This window comes from Tamandua tetradactyla, chromosome 23 (assembly GCF_023851605.1).
Source record: "Tamandua tetradactyla isolate mTamTet1 chromosome 23, mTamTet1.pri, whole genome shotgun sequence".
In the NCBI taxonomy this organism is placed as follows: Eukaryota; Metazoa; Chordata; class Mammalia; order Pilosa; family Myrmecophagidae; genus Tamandua; species Tamandua tetradactyla.
This window is the reverse complement of record NC_135349.1, coordinates 46,668,853-46,684,462: the sequence shown is the minus strand read 5'-3', so window position 1 is coordinate 46,684,462 and position 15,610 is coordinate 46,668,853. Positions and strand designations below refer to the sequence as shown.

The window sequence follows — 15,610 nt, the reverse complement described above, 5'->3', positions numbered from 1 at the left end:
GCTCAGGCCCAACGATAATGGCACGGGCCCACCTCACAGCAGTGTCTCTCCTTTCTTGTCTGCGTCTTCTGTCTGTCTCCCTGCCTCTGTCCCTCTCATTGGACTCATCTCTCTTGGTTTCTCTGTGTCTCGGGGTCTCTGTATTGCTCTGTCCCTCTCCCGTGCATGCCTCCATCACCTTGTCTCCTCTTTCTGCTTTGGATGAGGGGGCTGCAGTGGCATTTTAAGCAGCCCAGGAGCAGGAAGCACAGTGCTGACGGTGGGTCTCACCTCCCGGGGTCGGAGGTGGCATTTTAAGCAGCCCAAGAGCAGGAAGCACAGCACTGACGGTGGGTCTCACCTCCTGGGGGCGGAGGGGGTCGTGCAGGGCAGGAGCACCACCCTGGGGCCCTTGAGGCCTCCCGGATGCAGAGCTCTGGAGAAAAGGGGGCCCATGCTGCGAGTGAGGTGGGGTTGCCCAGACTAGGAGGTGGAGGACAAGCCCAGCCCGGTGCTCCAGGGAGCCCGGGTCCTGTAGGCGCTGGTCGGCCGCCATCCTCAGCTCACACACGAGGGCCAGGCCAGGCCCAGGATCGGCCTGGGGTCAGCCCACCTGGAGCCAGTCAGGGCAGCCCTCCGCACCCGGCTGGGAGCTGCAGGGCGTCGCCCAGGGCACCTGTGCTTAAGGACTGGCCCTGCCCAGATGCGGGGCCCAGGCAGGGCTGGGCAGGGTGAGCACACCAAGCTCTGTCTGGTTACCAGGCCCGAGGCCTGGCAGTCCCAGGTTAACTGGGAAGCCCCCAGCTGCCTCCCTGTGAGATGGCAGGTGCCAAAGAGGCTAGTTCCGTCCCCACGGCCCGGCAAAGGGGAGCAGCGCCCCGCCACCCACTCCCACCTCCTCTCCGCACTCTGCCTCGGTGGCTTTCACCTCTCCCGGTCTCTCTCCCGTCACCTCTCTGGGTCACTATCCTGGCATCTCTCTTGGTCTCTATTCCAGCATCTCTTTCTTTCCTCTTTCTCTGCTTTTGTGCCTCTTTTGTTTTTCTCTTTGTCCCATCTCTGGATTTCTCTTTGTCCAGTGTCTGTCTGTCTCTGTCAGTGTGTCCCTCTGTTCCCAGATTCTGTTTATATCTCCACGTCTTTCTCTTTGTACCTGTCGGCCCCTCTGGGTGTCAGTGCCTCTCTCATTCTGTTTCTCTCCATGTCTCTCTCTGTCTCTCTGACAGCCTCTGTCTGCCTGCGTCTCTCCGGTTCTCCCCGCCCCTGGCTCCATCCCCTGGGGTGGCCCAAGCACCCCCACACTCAGATAGCTCTTCCAGGGCCCAGCCTCCCCCACCCAACTCCCCAGTTTCAATCTGGGCCTCTGCTGGCTCTGCCGGCTGAATCCATCCTGCCACATCCCCATCTCTACCACAAACAGAAACCCATTCTCTCTTGCCATAGAGAGGTGACCATAAAAATAAGTACGAGAAAAAGTAAAAAATAAGTAAATAAATATCTTCGCCTGCCCAAAGCTCTCACTTTGTTAAAAGTTTCCTCTTTAAATAAAAGCATTTAAGTTCTTTTTCAATTTTTTAAGTGAAACGATTTATAGACAAACCCTGCAAGGTTCAAGGATTGTCAGCAATCAGGACAGGGGCACGCACTGGCTGGTGCTCAGCCCTGCTTTGTCCACTTAACTAACAGTCACTCGAGTCCCTGCTCATATTTGAATCTCCTTCCTAAGCTCCCTGGGTCTCCCCAGTGTGCCAGTCCCTCGACCAGGCCCTCTGACCCGCAGGCAGCTTTCCTGCAATGCCTTTCTCCTCCACACAGCCCTGGATGCCATTTTATCCTAGGAGAGTCTCTCCCCACCACCCGGTTCACACCCCTCAGTAAGTGCTGTTTCTGGGACCAAACAAGTCAGGGTGTTAAGCCCTCGGAGCCCATTTACAAACTTCCTGAGCCCTGAGCATCTCACCCAGGCTGCCCAGGTCCCCCACGTGGCGGGAAGGGGCCCCCCTGCCCAGGCCGCCGGCCCCCCTCACTGTCTGTGTCCCTGTGGCCACGTGTAAATGCAGGGGGGAACCAGCAGAGCAGTGCACCCTGCAAGGGTTTAGGGGCCAGACGGAAAGCTGCCTTGAGGGAACTGGGTGCCAAGGGCTTAGCCCCATAAAACTCAAGCTTCCCTTTAATTATGAGAGGAGTCTCCTGGCCTGCCATGATGCTGGTTATGTAATCCTCCAAGAAAAACAACAAAAGAAAACCCGGATTCCTCCTGGCTCAAGGCACTCATCAGCAACTCTGCAGATGTCCCGGCCCCTCACCTTGCTGCCTGATGCCACCCGCCCTCGGCCATGTCCTGAGATTCATAATTTGCACAGGGGAGCCTCAACAAGGCCTATTTCCTTTTGCCCGGGTCCTTACTGCAAACAAGAACCGCCAGCGGTGTCCCAGCATCTCAGTAACATCGTGTCGGCAGCTGGCATCAGCCGTGGTGGGAGTATCTACTCTGCAGGAACTGGTACCTATCCGGGCTTGCACCTCTTCTTGGAGAGCTGGTTGTTAAACCCTTACCAGCATACCCCTGACCAGAAGGACTACCTAGGGACAGAGAGGCCCATCTGGCGTGTCCTCAGAAACCCGAAGTCCCAAAATAAACCCCAAGGAGGGAGGAGATGAAGAAGCCTTACTGTATCTGGATACCGATTCTCTGGGCTAGTTTTCTCATCTGTTCTTGGCAACATTTCAGCAAATCGACCTCCTGAAATGAAAAAGGGTAGAAAGAACACTGCACCTTCAAAACTTGCAACATCTGGTCTCTCGGGCCGGCACCCTCACCCCTCATCTCTTCCTGTCCACCCACCACCCCACAGGGTGAAATGTGAGAGCTGGGAGCATTTCTGGCTTCATCTCGTGACCCCAGGGCTGAGTGGCAAAAAATCCATTACCAAGGGTCCACATTTCTTTGCCCTATTTTCCTTTCTTTTTATCTACTCCAGAGTGAAAGAAAACTGAGCACTCCTTTGTGCCAAGTGTTCACGTACAGATTATTTTATTGTTAAATCAAGAAGTGCATATGAAGTAGTACAGTGTGAAATGCTCAATAAACACTAGCTTTTATTACTTTTATTTTTTGGTATTTGTATGACAATGATGACCCCCATTTTGGAGATGAAAAGACTGAAGGTCAAAGGTCACTGTTTCTCCCAGTCACCAAACTGTGGCCTAAGCACCCCACCCATGCTTTCTGAGCCCTAACTTTCCATGGGTGGTGCCTGTGGCTTGTGCGCCCGAGGGGCAGCCCCGAAACTTCTCTGAGCACCTGGGCCTCCCTTCTCCCTGGGTGAGCCGGTGAGATTGAGGAGATGCCTTACCCGGATGAGGTTTTTCTCCACATTGTCATGGACCAAATCAATCCCGATCCTTTTCTCTCGCTGGTATAGGCACTCCAGGGCCACCTGTGGGGAGGAAGGGGAGCAGTGTTTCTCCCCGCAGCTCTTGGTGGACCCTTAGTGGAGGCAACACATGACTGTGCCGCAGCCTGCTCTTTTCTCTGGAAACAAAGATGCTTTTGTGGCCTTACGGCCGGGCCCTGGGGTGGGCTTCTGCTCCCCCATCTCTCTCGGCGGGGACTGCGGGATGTCATGGCCAATGCGTTCAGGGATGCTGGGCCCATGTAGACAAAAGGGTAGGGTAAAGTCGTGTCCTCGGAGCTCTGTTCAAATTTTCTCTGAACAGTAGCACTGAGAAGTCATCGGGGTTGGGGGCTCACACCCCTCCCGTAAGCTTCCCCTAAGCCTTAGCAAATGATGACACAGTAAAAACTCCACTACGTTTTTACACCTCCTACCCCCACATCTGGCTAAAGTCCTTATCCGTGGGCAGGTCATTGGAGAGAGAGAGAGGGAGGGTGAAACTGGCCGGGGAAATGACAGACAACATCTCTCTGGACTATAAGAGGTGAAGGATGGATCCCTGAATCCACATCCTCCCGGCCCGACCTTCTCCAGTTGACCAAAAAGCACCAATCGCCTGGTGGGAAGTGCCAGCCCCACAGGGAACCCACGTGGTCCCGGGGATAGGGAGGCCGGAACAGACACCTGCCAGCAGGTGGCGGCAGAGGACGCGTGGTGGAGGCTGGAATTTGCAAGGTGCACAGGACCCTGGAGCCCCCAGCCCCCCACCCCCAAGTCCTGGCATCGGACTCAACTGAAATTTTTGTATCTTGCTTATCATGATAGTGAGGACTTGCTGTAATAAGTCCTTGTAATAAGCGATTGTGGACTGACATTTCCTCCATTTCATGTAAAATGTAAATAGAATGGTCTTTGGAATATTTTGCTTTACTGAACTTAATTAGACAAGCCAAGTAAAAAAACACAACTTCAAGAGACAGTCTCCCTACTCCTCCTGAGGATTGTCATCTCTCAGCTTATCAGGTGGAAACCGCTTCCCCTAAACCCCTCTTGTGTGGCAACTCTACAGCCGCTGGATCTCACCTCTTCTGAAAGACACCAGGACACAGGGAGTTTATGACCCCCCTCTAGACACTCATTCCAGGTCTTAATTCTTAATTCCAACCTGAAGCAACTCTACTGTCGGTCCTCCAACAGGCACTGGTCCTGAATCATTCACGCACAGACTGTCAGTGCCACGTCCTACGCTGTGTCTCCGGGCATCTGGGCCAGGTGAGTGACAGCACCATGCAGGTTTCTGGAGCTCCCCAGGGCCTTGAGGGACAGCAGTCTGGTGGTTTGCAAACTTGGTGCTCTCAGCAGCCCATGGGTTGCCATGCATGTGGGGGCTCTCGATGAAATAAAGGAGGCTTCCATCATTCCTTCTTGCAGCTCTGCTTATATCTGTCATGACACTGAGTCCATACTTGAAAAGAGAGTCTCATCTTTGAGGGGGAGAGGGCAAAAATCAGTGATATCTTCCAATTCTCCCATTTTATAGATAAAGAGGTTGAGGGTCAGAGGAATGAGAGGAATAGCTCTCCAAATGCACACAACCTTCCAGTTTTGGGTCAACTTTTGAGATAAGTTCTATACCCAGATGAGACAAGCAGGAGTAATGTAGCACTGCTAAAACAATGCTGAGAAGGCTCCAAAGTCTGAGTGTATGAGATAGAGTATAGATAGTTGAAATGGACTTAAGGGCCACCAGATTTTAAGATAAGAGCAGAGGTCTTGAATACACATTTTTCCAAAAGAAGATACACAAATGGCCAACAGGTACTTGAAAAGATGCTCAACTTCATTAATCACACAAGGAATTACAAATCAAAACCACAAAGAGAAAATCCTTCACACCCACCAGGATGAGTATAATATAAGAATAACGAAATATTGGTGAGGATGTGGAGAAATTGGAACCCTTGTCCACTGCTGGTGGGGATGTAGAATGATTCAGCCTCCGCGGCAAACAATTTAGTGGATCCTCAAAAAGTTAAACATAGCATTACCATATGAGCCAGCAGTTCCACTCTCAGGTATAGACATGTTTTAGTTTGCTAAAGCTGCTGGAATAAAATGTACCAGAAATGGAATGGCTTTTAAAAAGGGAATTTATTAAGTTCCAAGTTTATGGTTTTAAGATTATAAAAATATCCAAATTAAGGCATCCAGAGACAGACACCTTGGTTCAAGAAAGGCCAATGCGTCCGGACGGAACACCTCTGTCAGCTGGGAAGGCACCTGGCTGGCATCTGCTGGGGTCTTTGGCTTTTCATTTCATAAGGCTTCCCCGGGGCGTTCTCTTTCTGCATCTCCAAAGGTCTCTGGCTATGTGAGCGCTAAAGCTTTTTCCAAAATGGTCCCTTCTTAAAGGACTCCAGTTAAGCAACCCCACCTTGAATAGGTGGAGACACATCTCCATGGAAACTATCTAATAAAAAGGTCCCACCCACAATTGGGGGGGTGGAGTCACATCTCCATAGAACAACTTAATCAGAAAGATACCACCCAAAAACATTGACAAGGATTAAACAATAAGTCTTTTCTGGGGTACATGACAGTTTCAAACTGGCACAGACCTCAAAGAATTGAAAGCAGGGATTCAAACAGATAAGATTCATGCCAATGCAGCACTGCTCACAATAGCCAGAAGGTGGAAGTACCCCAAGCGTTCACTAACAAATGTCTGGATAAACAAAATGTGTAATATATTTATTTATGATGGAATATTTTCCAATCATAAAGAGGAATGCAGCACTGATACAGCTACAGAATGAATCCACCTTAAAAGCTTTATGCTAAGTGAACGAAACCAATCACAAAAGGCCACATATTGTAGGATACCATTTGGTAATTTTCATAATGATCAAATCCACTGAGACAAAAAGCAGATTAGTGGCGCCTGGGACTGCTGCAGGAGATTTCCTTCGGGGGTGGGTGATGAAAATGTTGTGGGACTAGCTAGAGGTAGTGGTTATACAACATTGAAAAATGTTAATGAACTATTCACTTTAAAGTGATTAATTTTGCTATGTGTGTTTTACCTCAATAAAAAATTTTTTCAGAAAAAACAAACACGACCACCCTACTTTCAGGGATGATCCAGTTATAGAAGTCCCACAGGAGAAACTGGACAGAAGGTATCTAGGCAACATTTACGTTCGCCCCTGCCATGTGGTTTACTGATGGTTAGGCTGGGCCTGGAAACCGAGGCCAGAATGAATGTAAAGTATGCCGATCTGAGGGGACTGCCTCATCTTCTCTCCCTCCTCACCCCTCAATCCTTGAGGGTAGGGCACCTCTATTAAGACAGGGCAAAGATGGAGAGACACTGCTGGCATAAGAAGGCATTGAAGGTATTTCATGAGACATGCTGGTCATGTAGATGCTATACACTGGGGGTCAGCCAACATTTTCTGTAAAGAGCCAGACAGTAAACATTTTCAGTTTGAAGGCCATTCATTCTCTGTTGCAAATACTAAGTTCGGTCACAGCAGCGTGAAACAGCCATAGACAGTGGGTGAACAAATGGGCATGGCTGTGCTCCAGTAAGACTTTAGTTACAAAAACAGATGGCGGGCTGGATTCAGCTCTTAGACAGCAGTTTGCCAACCTCTGCTCCACACTAACAAATCTGGAAGACCGAAAACACCTCTAAAGATGCAGAGTGAAAACGAGGCCTCCTCCAGGATGGAATGAAGGGTCCAGGGAGAGGAGTGGTAGGAAAGAACAAGAGAAATTCTGGGAGAGAAGGAAGGAACCAGAAAGAGAGGACTCTGTGGTTGCAGAAGCTCCATGAGATAAAGGAAGAAAATTTTATGGCTGCATCTACTGGGCTTTGTGTATATGCAATTAACTAATAGCTTATCTTCTTTCTGACAGTGGACTGTACTCCTACGTGCTCAGACCTTGTTACATAAACTAAGGGATTATAGGTGAGAAAACACCCTGGCTGATCTTGTTCCTTGCTGGTCAGGATGGACCCCTTCTCCAAATCTCTTTTAACCTAGGAAAGGGGAAAGCTTCTTGGATGAGAGGGGACCTAATTCTGGATACACACAATTTAGTGCTTATGAGCCTGGGTTCTCGTGCCAGAACAACTTGAGTTCAAATCCAAGCTTAGCCACTTCCTACTGTGTGTGCTTGGGCAAATTACCTAACCTCTCTGATCCTGTTTCCATCTCTGTAGCTGGGAACAATATTGATGCATGTCTCACAGGTTTGTTGTGCAGGTCAGATCAGCTTAACAAGTGTAAAATACCCAGAACTGTGTCAGTAAATATCACCATGACTGTATGTGAACCCCCTGTTTTGGAGATCCCCAAATGAAGGGAGAGCTCTGGAGAGTGAGTAGAGTCCAAGGAGGCCCAGCCCACCCTGCCATGTGCCTTGGGGCTCTCTCTCTCTGGCCCTCACCCTCACAGGCCCACTGTTGTGGGAGACACACAGCAGAGCAGAACGGAAAATAGAAGGGATAGCTCGAGCAGGTGTGTGTGTGTGTGTGTGTGTGTGTGTGTGTGTGTGTGATTGGGCCTCCACCTGTGACATCACAAAGAGCCGCAGGAGTGCACTGGCATCTCGATGTCGATGTCGGGATGCAGATGCACCCGGGGACTCAGAACAGAGCGGGATTCACTAACACATCCTCTAAGAGTGTCGTGAGCCACTACTATGGGCCAAGCTTGATTTTGAGGGGCTGTGGATGCCACAATGTGGGGTCCCTGCTCTTCTGGTGCCTACATTCTAGCGGATGAGAGGTCCACCCAACAAGTAAATATGTGAAGAGATGCTTCCATTTCTGGCTGTGATAAGGACTGTGAGGAAGATGATGGGGGTTGTAGAGGGGAGTGATGACAAGGTGGAAGGGGAGGAGACAGACTGAGGCCTGAACTATGAGCAGCAGCCATGCAGGGATGATGGGAAGAGCACATCCAGAGGAGGCATCAGCAGGGGCAAAGGCCCTGAGGTGGGAGGAAAGCAGACAGGAGGCCAGAACACACCAAGGCTGCAGCAGTGGGTGAGGGGTGGATCATGCAGAGGCCAGAGGTCGTGAGCAGGAATTTAGAGGTCAACAACGCAGCAATGGGAAGCCACTGCAGAGGGGTTTTAAGTAGGGGAGCCCTAAGATCCAGTTTAACACTTAAAAGCATTCCCTCTGGCTGCTATGTGGAAAATGAGTTGTGGGGGTACAGGAGTGGGGGACCTGGTAGGAGTTAGTCCCTGTTGTCCAGTGAGAGGCCGTCTGGACCAGGTGGCAACCCTGGAGATTAAGGGAAGCAAGTAGAATTGATATGTTTTGGGTCCCTGTGCCACTTCGTGGCTGAAGGGAGGAGGCCACGTGTGACCCGGCAGAGCTGGTTTTAGAGTTAGGGTGGGGTAGGCAGTGGACAATCAATTCTGGATGCTGCGAGAAGCAGCCCTGCCCACCCTCCTCCCAGGGGAGAAGCATTGGGGTGCGGGGAACAGTTGAGCTCCTGATGGGCTTGGGGATTCCTGAGCAGTGGGAAGTGGGGCCGGAGAACCCCAAGCCTAGACCTCCCTACAGAAGTCCCCACGGCCTGTGGAGCGCTGGGAGCAGGAGAACAGGGTCCTGCGTGACCAAGGTCACTCCCACAAGGTGAGGCCGATGCTGCTGGCTCCTTACCCGGCACCCACTCGCCCCGCTCCGGGATTCTCTCCAGGACCCACTGCCCCCACTCTTCTGCAGCCAGGGAGGCCTGGTGATTTCTGCCAAGTGCGCTAGAAATGGAAATGCATGTGGGACCTTCTGGAAAAACAAAGGGAGAGATGCAGTTGGCAGTCTGCCCTATCCTGGCCTGGAATGCAAGTATGATACTTTTTGCAAACCAGAGGACAGAAGCCACATGCTAAGGATGACAGAAAAGAAAAAAAACGGAGAGCTGCAAACATAGTAGAGAAACAATACAGAGAACTCTAAAACACCCCTCACCCAGACCTACCAATTTCTAACATTTACCACAATCGTTACATCATTCTATCCATATCATCTATTTTCTAAACATTTGAGACTATGTTGCACGCATCGTGCTGCTTGAGAACCTACTACTTACAAGAACATCTCCCGAGAACTGCGATATTCACCTTTGCAACCACCTTAAGTGCAAGTACCAAATTCGAGGGCTTTAATGTGGATATAAAGCTTATAGTTTATATTCCAATTTTTTCAATTGTCCCAATAATGTCCTTGTGGGCATTTTTCTCCATGTACTCATCTATTTACCCATTTAATCAACAAGTATTTGTTGTGGGCCTACTATGTGCCAGGCTCTGTGCTGGGCTGTGGATACATGTGAAATCCTGGGGGAGGCAATGGGCAATCACAATAAACCCTGGTCAGCGAGGACTGGCCCAGACATGCGGGGGCATTGCGGCATCGGAGACAAAGCAGACAGAAGTCCCTGCCCTCGTGGGGCCGAGTTTCCAGTCAGGGGAGAAAGACAACAAGCAAACAAGTAAATTACAGGGTGTGCCAGACAATGACAAGTTCTGAGGAGAGCAATAAGGCAGTTATTTTAACTAAGTAGTGAGAGGTCGGCTACACAAAAACACACATACACACCATGTTTCGATGTAACCCCAGCACATCAGATGCAACCCCACAGGGAAGAAGTTAATTCAGCCTGAGAAAACCAGATTAGACTGGGATCACCCTGTACTTGAAGATCAGGCTTTCTCTCTAACAGCTGAGCCTACGCCCTGGTGTAGCTCCAGCCAACGCGCCGTGGTCGTGCCCTTCCCTCGGGACAGTGGCGTGTGCGTGGTCGCACAGCCCTAGCTGGCCCAGACCCTTCCCCACCCAACCCTCACCTGCAGGGGGCAGTTGATCTCATCTGCTGCGCACTCCAGCCGCCTCTTGACTGCCTCCATGCTCTGATTCTCATTCAGGAGCCTCTCCAGCTCGTAGCTCAGCTCAGCCTTCCAGAAGCCGATGTCGGACAGCCTCTGGCCCAGGTGGCGGCAGGTGCCCTCCTGCATCTGCCGGGTCAGCTGGTCCTTGTCCTGCATGAGCCGCGTGGAGTCGCCCATGAGGCGGCCGGCCCACAGCCGGGAGGCCTCGGCCCCCCGCAGCTGCAGCTGGTTGGACTGGTCCCAGTCGTGGGGGCTGTAGCGGCAGAAGAGCGCCGAGCGGAGCGCGGGCAGGATGGTGGGTGGCCGCAGGGCGTGGCGGCCCATGGCCCCCTCATCCGGGCAGCTCTTGACGTTGGAGACCTTGTAGAAGAGGCTGGGTCTCCAGGAGTTGCGGTAACGGTACCCGGGCAGGTAGTAGGGCTGGTAGCATTCCTGCACCACGGGGGCCTGCACGGCGGCGGGCAGTGCGCTCAGGTCGCAGGCCTTCTTAGCGCCACAGTAACTGGCGGTCTGAGGGGTTCCAAGAAACTCCATCCTCCTCCACTGCCCCACACAGGGAAAACTCTGCCCCAGGCGAGCATCAGCAGGAAAGGGGAGAGGGCTTCTCTTGGGGACTGGCAGAACCTCTATGACTCAGCACTGGTGTCACAAAGCCTTTTAGCAGGACCCTGCTCGCTTGCAGGCAGCCTGGGGCCACACTGTCTGAATCAAAAAAAAACCCCCAAAAACCAACAAATTACAACAAAGTCACATCAGTTTCTCAACCCACAGAGTTGGGGATACAAGAAACAGTCTGTTTTTATTTCTGTACTAACAGCTTCATCTTGTCGCCCAGACCCACCTCTGCCCCATGAGAGGAACTTTTGTGTAGTCCTCTCTAGTGAATGTGATCAGTTCACAGTTGACCTGGTCAGGGTTTTTCCCTCTCTCTGTCCACAGGAGCCCACGACAGCAGGACACTTGTGGAGTACTACTCAGCAATGAAAAGGAACGAACCTTTGGTGCACATAGGACAGAAAGAAGTCTCCGGTGTATTAAGCTAAGGGAAACCAACTAGACTCGAAAGGCTGCATCCCCTGTGATCCCACGTGTGCAACTGTTACGGGCTGATCTGTGCCCCCTACCCCATCCCCACCAGAAGGCACGTTCATGTCCTAACCCTGTTCCCTGAATGTGACCCTATTTGGAAGTAGGATCTTTGAAGATGTTATTAGTTTGGATGACGCCCAACTGGATTATGGTGGACCCTTCATCCAGTATGACTGGGGTCCTCATAAAAAGAAATTTGGACACAGACAGACAGAGGGAACACCACCATGACTACGAGCAAACTTCCAGGAGCCAGAAGAGGCTGCCCTAGAGCCTTCAGAGGGAGCTCGGTCCTGCCAAGCCCTTGACTGCTCTTCTGGCTTTCAGTACTGCGAGACCATAAGCTCCTACTGTTTTCAGTCAGCAACTAGTTTGTGGTCCTTTGTTAGGGCAGCTATGGGAAACTGACACCATGACATTATGGAAAAGGAGAAGCCATGTGGAGGGGAGAATATGGGAACTCCTTCTGTAAACCTACAACTGCTTTAAAAAACAAATAAACAAGCCAACCAATTAACTGTCAGCGGTTGTGCAGGTTGGGCTGGGGAAGGGATTGACTGCAAAAGGGCATGAAAAAATTCTGGGGGGGTGATAGTATTGGTCTATATCTTGATTGTGGTGGTGGCGGCTACACGACAGTGTATATCAAAACTCATAGAACTGTACGGCAAGAAGAGTGACTCGTACGTGCAGAAACTGCACGTCAATGAACCGGGCTTTAAAGGGTGGGGTGGTTAGGGTCCTTCTGAGGACAAGCACTTTGCTCTTCATTAAATGCCCAGCATCCAGCACACGGATGACTGAATAAATGAATGGGCCTCTAAAATGAGTTTTATTATTTCTGGATAAATTATCTTAGTAATTCATTTCAGGTAATTATTTCAACAACGATCTTATTGTCGTGGCTTAAACGATGTCCCTCACACAGGCGTGTTCTTGCTCTAACCCCCAGCCCTATGGATGTGAACTCATCTGCACAGAGAATCTGCAAAGATCCTGTTACTTAAGATGAAGCCAAACTGCGTCAGGAAGGCCCTTCACCCACTGGGACTGGAGGCCTTATGAGCAGACTGCTTTGGACATGGGATGAGGAAAGAGATGGGGAGGGAGACAGCTGTGGGACAGAGGCAGAGACTGAGTTACGGGTGGCGGGCAAGCTGCCCCCAGAACACTAGACTTCAGGAGAGCATGATCCTGCTGAAACCATGGTTTTGGACTTCTGGGTTTTAAAACTGTGAGTCTGTAAATTCCTGTTGTTTAAGCTGGCGAGGCTGTGGATTTGCTATAGCAGCCTGGGCAAATGGAGACACACTCTAAGTCAATTAATTTTATCTCACCAAGAAACAACACCTTCTTTGGTTGAGAGGAGTAGCAACAAAATCCCAAAATATAGAACCAGAGGAGTGCTTGATTTGTAGTTTTCCCCCAATGAAATGGGAAGGAAAAGAATTTGACTCTCAAATTGCCTTTATTAATTGAGGGAGAATGTTCAATGGCAATTTCTCCCTAGGTCAAAGACAATTGCCAGAAAGGACTAAAACTGAGTGGCATGAGGACTAAGGTGGAGAGAGAGTGAAGAGAAATAACATTTATTGAGCACCATCTGTGTACCGATGCCAATTTATGTCCACAGTGAACCTCTAAGGCGGACCTTGTCTCTCACTTCTTCCACAACGGGGTAGGAAAAGTACATGGGCCCTCGACCCCCTCGGCACCTACAAGTTGTCTTGCAGGATCCTGTAAGAATGGGATGTCACGTCTGGAAAGTGGCTGGCACAAAGATGGCAACCAAGAAACGGAGCAAAGAGATTTGGGTATTTTTAAGCACTAAAGGCTTATGGTAAAACCATAAGAATCTGAGCACTATTAAAGGATTTCAGATGAAATTTAGGTTTTCCTGTCACCCCTCGCTACTTCCAGTCTCCCAAGATGAACTACTATTATCAGACTTTGGTGTTTTTCTAGAGCGATTCTATACATATACAAGCATACACAAATGTAAATACCGCACACACCACTTCCCACTTAATAGCTCTTGGAGATTATGTCACTTTGGTTCATAAACATCTCTCTTCATTTGAGCAGCTGCTTAGCACTTTGTTAAATGAATTACCATTATTTATTTGACCACTCCTCTTTGTGAGCATTTAAGTTGTTCCTGCCTTTAGCTATTATAAACTTTGCTGTGATCAATGTCCTCTAAGTGCATCTCCTTAAGTCAGGTTCAGCAAGGTACAGTTTTCAGAGGGAAACTCACACTCCTCAGTGTACTGTTCAATGAGTCCCAACAAAGATGGGGGGCATCAACTACCACCATGGAGACAGGAAACATTCCCATCACCCAGGAAATTCCCGTGTGCCCTTCCACCTACCCTTTGTCCTGGCAACCACCAATTGGCCCTCTGGCCCCAAAGAGTGCCACGTAGCCGGGTCACAGACTGTGCAGCCCTTTGAGCCAGGTTTCTTATTTAGCCATGATGGGTTTTTTTTGGTATGTTGTATGTCAGGGTCACATTTCATTATTTTTCCATGTAAGTATCCCGTTATTACAGCACCATTTGTTGAATTTTTGTTTGTTTTCTGGAGAAGTGCATGGCCCAGGAATCAAATCCCGTTCTCCCAAGCATGATATTAAATGCAATAAATATTTTTCCACATACCTTTCTGGGAATGTGTGAGCATAACTCTTAGGAGTTGCAGGATCAATGCACACATGTAACTTTTATTTGTATACATGTTGTCTTGAAGGTTGTCCCCCTCAAGTGAGCCTCTAGATTTGTATTATTTGACTATATATTTCTTATGTGCACATACACTGCCCTGAAGGTTGTTCCCTTCTCTGTGGAATTCCAGAGAACAAGGGTCAGGGTTTTCCTTGAGCCCAGGCACTTCCCCAGATTCAGACGCCAGTGGATCCTGGTCAGGCCTGATAGCTTCTGTCAATTTGCCTTGGCAGGACCCATGTGCCTAAGTATTCAGGAGCTCACACACGGAGCTCAAGGGCAGAAAGGGGCTCCGCAAGGCCGTCGGGCACCAGATGCAGGGCTGCTGTGTAAGGGATGGGAGGTAGAGCCTCAGAAAAGCCCAGAGGGGCCAAAAAGAGTACTCTGGAGGCTTCCAGGGTAGACAGCTTTCTGCAGGCTGGAATAACGCCCAATGATGGGTCGACTGGAGGATCTGTGCAGGCAAAACCCTCCAAAAGCCCAACATCCGTGAAGTGGAACTAAGTCACCAGAGCAATAGATGTGTCCGTCTTTTGGCCATTTGGGGTCCTGGTTTGATTTTCCTCAGCAAGGCTCCTTGAAGAAAGGGGTTGATCTGAAAGTCCTGCTATTGACCCACGTGCATTTTATTCCTGCTTTTAAGGAGAAAAATGGACATTAGGAGGGAAAAATGGGAGAAAGCCTTGATACGAAGCCTTTGGACCCAAGCAAATGCATACATTTCAGACTCTTAAATACTTGCCTTGGCCTTCTCCTCCAGCAGTCGGTCAATCAACACAGCGAACTGAGGTAGGAATCCAGCACTCAGGGAAACCCTCTTAAAGCAGGTCGAGGTCAAGGCCCATTTGGTCTGCCAAGTCTGATGGCATGGGTTCGAATCCTAGCTCAGCACCCTCTCCCAGCCTGGAAAGTGACAACCATTGTGCCTCCCCCAGGCCAGAGCTGTGCGAATGGAATAAGGGCACAGCAAGGACCTTGGCACGTTGTGGGTGTTCAGCAATTGGCAATTGCATTACTATTATTTTACCACGCTTGGCTGGGAGTAAAGAGCTCTGTGCATCTCATTTCATGCTCTCTGTAGCTCTGGGAAGTGAGCACTGTCTATACCTCATTTTACGTGGGCAAACGAAGGCTCAGAGGGGTGAATCTGTCCTACTGAGGACACATAGTCTTGGTATGGCTCAGGGAATGTTTTGTTTCCTGCGGAAAACTAGAAGCAGGTAAAAATAATTGACTTGCTTCTGCTGGGGCTGGCAGAGAGCTCAGAGAGTATCTCAGCAGAGTCTCTAGTTTTTCTCCAACATTTATTATGAAAATGTTCAAAAACGCAATTTCAAATGCATTCTCTGATGTAGAAGGTTGTTTTCAAACCAAGTCCAGCATGGGAGACAAAGTACTAGGAATGCCCTGGCTGGGGAGGGTGAGGCTTCATTTCCTAGCCCATTCCGGCTTCTAGAGGCCGCCCCTGGCCCCTTCATTTTCAAAGCCAGCAGAGCAGCACCTTCAAGTCTC

The 15,610-nt window shown here is 50.0% G+C and overlaps 1 protein-coding gene across 2 annotated transcripts in view; it reads right to left on the bottom strand.

Annotated features, from left to right (window-relative positions):
- The window catches only part of TEKT5 (tektin 5), a 51,731-nt gene extending 40,810 nt beyond the window's left edge, over window positions 1–10,921 (bottom strand). The window contains exons 1-4 of one of the 2 annotated variants that reach the window (XM_077141823.1): window positions 10,245–10,921; window positions 9,061–9,183; window positions 3,336–3,419; window positions 2,652–2,722 (exon numbers count right to left, since the gene is read on the bottom strand). In XM_077141823.1, the coding sequence (XP_076997938.1) occupies window positions 2,652–2,722; window positions 3,336–3,419; window positions 9,061–9,183; window positions 10,245–10,820 (854 nt within the window). In that variant the 5' untranslated portion in view covers window positions 10,821–10,921. The remainder of the gene's footprint in view (window positions 1–2,651; window positions 2,723–3,335; window positions 3,420–9,060; window positions 9,184–10,244) is intronic. The other variant, XM_077141824.1, reaches the window with a different exon arrangement.
- Window positions 10,922–15,610: the final 4,689 nt, after the last annotated feature.